Raw genomic sequence first — 8170 nt, 5'->3', positions numbered from 1 at the left:
CTTTTGTTGGCGAGTAACTAAGAGGCAGCTGCTGGCCCCTTCAGCTGCCGCCAACGTTTTCGTTGTCGTTGCCACTGCTGCAGCTGCAGCTTTTTGCATGAGTGCATTGTTGTCGCCACAGCGCTGCCGCGCTGCTGCCGCTGTCACCGCTCAGTCGCTGCGCTGCTGCTGCAGTGCGATGCTTTTAATTACAAAAGTTACGTATACGTCCTGTGCACCGCGTCCTTCGGCGCTGTCGTTTGTCTGCAGGTGTTGCAGCTGCGACTGGCATGCCACTGCCAATGGACTGCGACTCTGACTTGGCCAAAAGTGGGCTGCACGGTGACGAGGAGGTGGGTGGGTAGTGGGGGCGTGGCACCTGTGTCAGGGCAACGCTTCAAGTCGTCGGTTCCGTTCGAGAACGTTAATTACCGTTGCAGGTGAGGTTCCAGGGGCGCCAGAGGTTCCCAGCCGGGTTCAGATGGAATGGCGATGGTGATGGCGACACTATAGACGTGGCTGCAGGATGCCGGGTGGCAGATAATGGCAAGCAGGAAGCGTGGCCAAAAATGTGGCAACCCAGCGGCGCTGCAAGCCGCATATAACTGTATAACTGTATAATTAGTGCCATTTTCTGAATGCGAAATAACCGAATGAGAGGTCCATATATATGTATGTTTGTGTATGGAGTAGGTGTGGGTGTGTGTGTGTGCTGTTGTGCTTGCAGTCGCATTTGTTGCTGGGCAGTTTTATGTACTTTATGGTCTCAGTTCGGTTGTGTGTTTGCTCACCACTTTCCCGGCCATTTCGAGTGCTGTGTCCCTGCAAATGAATTCTAATTTTTTGCACAAACTTTAAAGCTGTAGTGGCTGCTGTGGCGCACAGTGGAGACAGCCTAAATGCAAACTCGGCCATGAGCGCGCAGATTAGTGCAAAGTGGCGAATGACTTCACTTACAAGCCGCAGTCAGTGAGCAGGACTTTCATCGAAATGCAAAATGACTACACTTAGTTAATGGACCTTGTCCATTCGCCTGAACATTCGGATTCATGATAAAAAGATATATATTTATTTGCCTCATGCACTGGCAACAAAAAGTGCATTAGCGTGTGGAAATCTGTGGATATTATTTAAATTTCGACTTCATTACCCAAAACAAATCATGCATACTAATTGTTCTTCAATTCTTCAATTTGGAAATGCACACATTGACCCAACGCATTTTATCTACATAAATAAATATTTAAATTTCAGCTCAATAGTTTTGTGTACCAGTCAATAAAGATTACTTTGTTTGCAAATATATATCTTTTTTCGGGTTTTCGGTTTTGAGGTCTCTATTCGTCCTTCGATTCCAAAGCAAATGAGTGCTTGAATATATTTGAGTACAAGTCAATAAAGATTACGGCATTTAGGTTTTCATTTCACGTGGTTCCCAAGGACTCTCCCCAATGATTTAATCGCCCTTCGTGTCTATTTACGTGTGACTAATGCGAATGCGAACGAGTTCTTTCTCAGTGGATAAGTCATTCATTTATTCATGTTCACTGAGAGAAATGGTAAATAGTAAAATGAAGATTTTCTGTGTGTATGTAGGTAATTTTAGAATCATCATGGCCGAAACTGAAAAGCTGCCATTGTTGGTGTTGCACTCCCGCTGGCCTTTTGTGGCTGCAGGGAAGTTTGGCCGCAGAACAAACTTGCGACCTCTTTGCACGCGCATGAGCTGCCTTTTGAGGGCTTTTCATTTAGCTAATCTCCACTGTAGCCGCTCAGTCGACGCTTCTGATTATCCCAGCACTGCCATGCTGCCTCTTCATACTCTCGGTTTGTTTTGCTGTGGGCGCTTGACTACACGGCGAAAACTAAAAAATGTAATGTAATTTCGGTAGATGTAATATAAGGCTAATAATTTGCTACATGTTGCCTACACTCCGGAAAAAGTGTGCTATATAAAAAACTAATAATAAGTACTATATAAATATGTTTACCAATAAGCCAAGCTTATGCACACAAATTAGAGAGTCCTATCAGCCGTGAAACGGATTTATGCTTAATTATAAACTGAACAAAAACAAACGCATAGAAACACATGATACCAGTGGGTTAAAATTGGCAATTCAGCATTCGTGGCCCCATCCCCAACTGTTTTGCGCACTGTGTTTGAGTGGGTGGTTTTATGGCTGGGTGCGTGGGTGGTTGGCGCGTGGATTGCTTTGGTTTTGGGATCGCTCACTCAGTGGCTCACTCAGCTGTGGGATTCCGTAGTTTGGGCGGGGCGGTGTGGTGCGGTGTGTACACAATTTTGTTTTATGGTTTTTTAGTTATGAAACTGAAACTGAATTACACATGTAGATGTGTGTAATGGCAAGCATGTTACACCAGCACCATAAAGAGCAAAAACATCCGATTTGAGTTGGTGTTGCTGTTGCTGCTGCGGTTCACACGAACACCGCTGCTGCCGCTGCTATTGTTGTGGCTGCTGCTGTTGTTTTTCTCTTCCCCTTTTTTTTGCTTTTAATTTTTTACTGGCATATTTACGCAGCATTTTTTGCATGCTTAAAAACAGGGAAAACCCATGGTCGGGAAGCGGAGCAGTACGGGAAGGGGAAAGTTGAAAGTGGGGTGGGGTGGGTGAGTAATGAAGCAAACTGTTGGCGGTTGGGATTGCGATTGGGAGTGGCATTGAAGTGTGCCAGCCATGGCAACCGGCATCCGACTACCGACTACCGACTACCGACTACCGACAACCGACTGCAGACTAGCGAGTGCCGAGCAGATAATACAAAAGTTGTTTAAACTTTAAACGCAATCCCCAACCACTGCCATAAAGTGATACATGAAACGATGCCGGAGCTTGGCCATGGGTGAAATTGAACATTCCAGAGTTGCTGAGCTGCCGCCAGAGAGCTGAGAGCTGGGAGCTGAAAGCCTAAAGCCCTGCATATGTAAGCGGGGGCCAGGAAAGCGCATTTTTCAACCATTTTCCCGCAGCCACCTCGCTCATCGCACAATCCATTCGACGTTTTTCCCACACTGCAAGGTCTCGCTCTCTCGCACTCCTTGTGTCGGTCGCTTATTTGAATGCAATTGACTGAAGGCTTAGCCAACATTATGTGTGGCCTGGCCGGGCTTAGTCTGTTGGCGACAGTTGGCTTTTGGCCCCAGCCATCACTCGCACGTTGGTACAAATGGACAGGCAGGCGGGCAGACAAATGACTGGCAGCAGGCAGCAACTACAACTACAAGTTGCAGCTTCAGCAGCATCACACACACACACACCCACACCCACACACATACATGCATGCATATATGTACATGTATTTCCGCATCCGCTTCCGTTTCCGCTTTGTGCATTTCAAAGTAGCGAGAGCAGCAGGAGGTGCGGCGGCATTTTGGTGTTAAGGACAGCGACTATGGCAGTGAAAACTGTCATGCTTTTATGGCCACATTTGCCAATTGTTTGCTGAATTGTTGACGTAAATGTCGCCCGGATGAAAAGGCCCTGTGCGTCTGAGCCCGAGTCTCTCTCTCTCTCTCTGTCTCGAGTCCTGAGTCCTGAATCCTGAGTCGCCGGTTTGTGTGGATCTGAATGCGGATGTGGGTGTGTGGGAGTGTGGGTGTGTCAGACGTGGGCACGCGTCGACTTCATCGCATTATTGCTTCTTTGCGGCCCAATTGCTCCTTGCCATCCTCATCCGCATCCGCAGTCGCATCCGCTTTCCGATCCGCTGTTAATCTTGTTCAAGGGACAGTTGGCTGACAGATTATGCCACCCAAGAGAGAGAGGATGTATGCTGCCCATGCCCAGTCAATCCGCACCTGTTGTAATCATTCCGTAATCCGTTGACGGCAACACGTTGCCAGAAATCCAGCGCACGCAAACTCTTTGATGCGGAAATTTCCCCCGAATTTCCACGCACATTTCCACGTGTGGCCGTTTGTCTGTGTGGCTGTATGGCAGTCGCTGAAAAGCCACCTACCTAGTTCCCTAGTCCACATACACTCCGCTGCCAAAGCAAATAACTTGATTGTGCGAATTGAGATACTGTTGGGATGACAACCTGACTGACAGCACAAATGAATGACTGACTGGCGGACGGACTAACTGTCTAACTGACTGACTGATCGTTTGACAATGCGAATGATGAAATTAACAAATACCGGATTTTGGGCTTATTTATTTATGCTGGCCAAGCATCGTTTATTATGTTATGATAATTGCTGCAATAAGTTCACCACATGAGAGGAAAGCGCACTCACTTTACATGAAACAAATTAAATAGTAAAGAATTTAATTATTAATCCTCAATTAGTATCCATTTATTTAGAATGAAAAAATTGTTTTTTAGTTGAAAGCATATACTTGCTTACCGGATTCCAGACATTCTTTATTTCCATGAGTGTCTAATTACTTTAAATTTAGCAAATACCATTTATAATTTATCAAATTTAAGTGCATGAGTAAACTTTAAGTAACACATTTAAAATGTGGCTGAAATAAATATGATATTTACGATGCATAAGACATATGAATTTTAATTGGGCTTTAATTATTAATCCCGGTGGGTCAACCAATTAAACATTCAACCAATAATTATACAACATAGTTACTTAAAGATTATTTCGTTTTTCGCCTTTCTTTGAATTTGTGTAGTAATTGCATCGCCAAAGCAATCTTGGTTTTTAGAAACTTCAAAGTGATTGTTTACCCTAGATACAATTGAATTCTGAACTTGGTTGTTACCCATTTTAAGGGCTCTGGCGAAAAATTATAGTTGCAGTTCTCTTTCACGCCCGACAAACATTGTAATCTTTTGAGGGCTTCTTGCTGCGATGGGTGGGTGGAGGGACAAGCCTTCAAATTGCGTTTATTGCTTGAACAAACCTTGTGCAGATGGCCCAAAGAGTTGGTAATGGCCACCGTGGCAGTAACACCATTAAAGACGAATACCCGTAGACGGGGTGAAGGCTTTTTACTCCTACTTCTTCTGCTGCTTTTGCTGCCACTTCTGCTTCTGCTTCGGAGCATCATGCAATTCTTCGCATCATGATATACCTTCCGCTTGGTCGCCGCTGGCGGCAAGCACCCACCCACCCACTGCACCACCAACGACCACCACCCAACACCAGCAACCGCCCACCGCTCCCGCTGCGCTGTTGGTTTTAATTCAATTTAACAATCTTTTTTCGCTCGTTTTGTTGTTTTTTCGCTCTGCTTTGCAGTTTTTTGCCCAGTTTGCCTCCGCTGCTGCGGCGCTGCATTGTTGCTGGCAGCGGAAGTGCAGCCGACAGAGGCAGCGACGCCAGCCATTAGTGCAAATGAAATTGCATTTTGTGTGCCCCAAACACTCAAAGAAATTTAATCAAAGGCGCTGCGATGCGCTTGGCATATTTTGCTCCATCTACCTACATACATATATGCATATGCAAAACGCCTTTTATGCACGTGGCCTCATCTTGTTATACCTGGCTTTTATGGCCATAAAATCGAGTGAAGCGTCTTTCGATAGCATGACTTTGGTCCGAAAACAAATGCAGATATCAATTACCAATATTTCATGCACGAACGGACCCCCTTGAAAACGGACTCAGGCAGCGACAGCAATCAAATAATATCGAAATACCGTACTTTAGTTATACCCCAGAATATTACGCTCTCCACTCCCGATTCCCATTTAGATTCAGATTCAGATTTCGATTTCGATTCTGATTCTGATGCTGCTTCTGAGTGAAGTAATTGAAACGTATTCATCATCATTTGCGAGCATTTTGGCCATTAGGAGCAGCTTACGGCTGATGGAATGAAGATAGGGCGAGTGCCGGCAATCTATTCAAATAGATGATGAATAACATGCATTAAATAATGTGTATGTGTAACCTTATTACTCCAACTCGTGTTCTGCAAGAGCCTCCCACCGGAAACTGTCCAGGGACTTGCCTGAATCTACAAATATTAATTTCGATTGAATGCTAATCGCATCTGGAGCCAAAATTGGACAATTTGAAATCCGAACACCCTGCACTTCACACGCCCATCACATGTACTTCCCTAGACGAAATGCACTAAGCGGCTTGTTATTTTGACTTATTGCCACTTCTTTCCATTGACAATATTTGCACTTACCAGATAAATTTGTCATTTGAGTTAACACAGTATGTGCCAAATCAGATATGTGGTAGCTACAAGCTGGCTGAAAAGCCCTTTCTGGGCCCGCTTTAAACTTGCCAATAATTAAAGCCTTACTTTCTGCAGGTCCACAAATTGAGTGATTTATTACCCCATATCGGGGGGAGCGCCTATCTATCAGCCTTATCAACTACAAGTGCACAGAGTGGTGTTCGCTTGGGTGGAGTGGTATTCATCGGGATGGAGTGTACGAGTATTGAAATGAAGTGGATTGTAGGTATAGTGTGCAAAGGGGTTACACAAGAAGTTAAACTGTTGCTAAACGGGGACTAAAATAGCAATATGTCTAATAATACCATTAAAATTTAAACGGGAACTACGAAATATTAGGTCCAGGCCACACGCTTGCGTGCGAACTTCGGAGGAGCGGCTGTCTGCGAGGTGACCACGCTGAGGGAGCGGGATTTGTTCAGGCGCTGCATGTCCACTTCGCTGCGAGCTGGGGGCAGATCCTTCCACACGTCCAGGTTCAGGTTGGAGAAGGAATCGTTTACCTTGGGCAGCAGATTCTCCTCCACGGAAGCCACGGAAACTGAAGATTGAGACTCCACCTCCTTGAGGTGGGTTAACGATGGTACTGCCACCTGGTCCGCCTGCTCCAGGTTAAGTTGCTCCAGCTGCTTGTTGGCCTGCTCGATTCCAGTCAGATGCTGGCTCCGCAGCTCAACCAATGTCTGCTGCTGGCTCACATTCTCCTGGAGCAAGGCGCCCAGGCAATCCTTCTCCTGGTCAATAAACTTGCTCAGCTCGCCGTAGCGCTGCAAGTGCTGTTCCCGCCAGTTCTCTTCACAGCGCTGTAGGTTGTACTTGGCCTCCGACTCGTACATGGCCTCAATCTGGGCGCAGGCTAGTTCCTCGTTCTCCAACTGAGAGCGGTACCTGTCCAGCAGGGTCTTAAGCTCCTCCGTCTTGACCACATACTTGGACATGCGTTGCAACATGTTAATGCACAGGGAGATCTGCTTGCGACTGGTTTCACTACGCTGCCGGATGAACACCTTAATCTTCTTGAGGTTGTATGCGTGTCCGGAATCGACTTGTTTCAGCACCAGGGCACTGCTCTCCTCCAGCAGTTCCCGCTCTTTGTCCAGCTCCCCCAGGAAGAGCTGGAAGTGGTGTTCCTCCTCCTTCAACTTATCCGCCTCCTGCTGTCGCAGACGAAGCTCCGACATGTGCGATTCCTGCAGAGCACGCAGCTCTCGCAACTGCTGCTCCCTGATCTGCTGGCGCTCCTTTTGAGCCTGTTCCGTTCGACTGATCTCCTGCTGCAACAGCAGTTGCCTTTCCGCGGCTAGAGCCTGCTGCTCCTCGCGCTGCTGCTGACTCTCGATCTGCCGGTCCAGCCAGTTGAGCTTGGCCAGAACTTCGTTGTCCGACTTGGACTGGTAGAGCAGCTTTTCATCGTCCACGCCATGACGCCAGCGGCCGTACAACTTGGCCTCCATTTCGAGTTTGCGACGTAGTTGCTCCTGCTCCTTCAGCGACTGGTTAACCCGGCCAAGCATCTGGAGGTCTCCTCCAGCCGGTTCCCGGGGACGACGACGTCGCTCCAACTCCTTGTTGTACTCCTCGCTCTCCGAGGCAAAAAGCTGGCGAAGTCTAGACTGACGCTCATTGAGGGCCGTCTGCTTCTCCTGCTGATCGCGACGGGATTGGAGCTGTTGGTCCGCCTTCTCGTAGTACTCCTTGTTGGTCCAGTTCTCGAAGCGCGATGTGACCTTACCCCAATGGCTGTAATAGCTGTTCACCGCCTGTGTGGCCTGCACCCGGTTGTTCTCCTGCTCCATGCGATGCGCATACGCCGCGTGCTGCTGGTTGAGGCGCCCCGACATCCTTGGCCCTTGGTCCTTCTCCTTCCTCCTGCCGAAATACAAACAAGAGAGAACGCTATAGTCGAGTTCCCCGACTATCTGATACCCGTTACTCAGCTAGTAGAAGTGCGAAGGAGAGTCTTCAACACTGACAGTTTTTGGCGGTTTGTGGGCGTTAGAGTGGGCGTGG

The 8170-nt window shown here is 47.4% G+C and overlaps 1 protein-coding gene across 2 annotated transcripts in view; it reads right to left on the bottom strand.

The window, feature by feature from the left end:
• Positions 1-6230: 6230 nt before the first annotated feature.
• Positions 6231-8170, bottom strand: part of LOC120452593 (trichohyalin) — a 29111-nt gene continuing 27171 nt past the window's right edge. For both annotated transcript variants that reach the window (XM_039636891.1, XM_039636890.1), the window contains exon 2: positions 6231-8029. In XM_039636891.1, coding sequence (XP_039492825.1) covers positions 6496-8001 — 1506 coding nt within the window. In that variant the 5' untranslated portion in view covers positions 8002-8029 and the 3' untranslated portion in view covers positions 6231-6495. The remainder of the gene's footprint in view (positions 8030-8170) is intronic.

Source organism: Drosophila santomea, chromosome 3R, assembly GCF_016746245.2.
Source record: "Drosophila santomea strain STO CAGO 1482 chromosome 3R, Prin_Dsan_1.1, whole genome shotgun sequence".
Lineage (NCBI taxonomy): Eukaryota > Metazoa > Arthropoda > Insecta > Diptera > Drosophilidae > Drosophila > Drosophila santomea.
The sequence above is the reverse complement of the archived record's forward strand: the minus strand, read 5'-3'. Positions and strand labels throughout refer to the sequence as shown.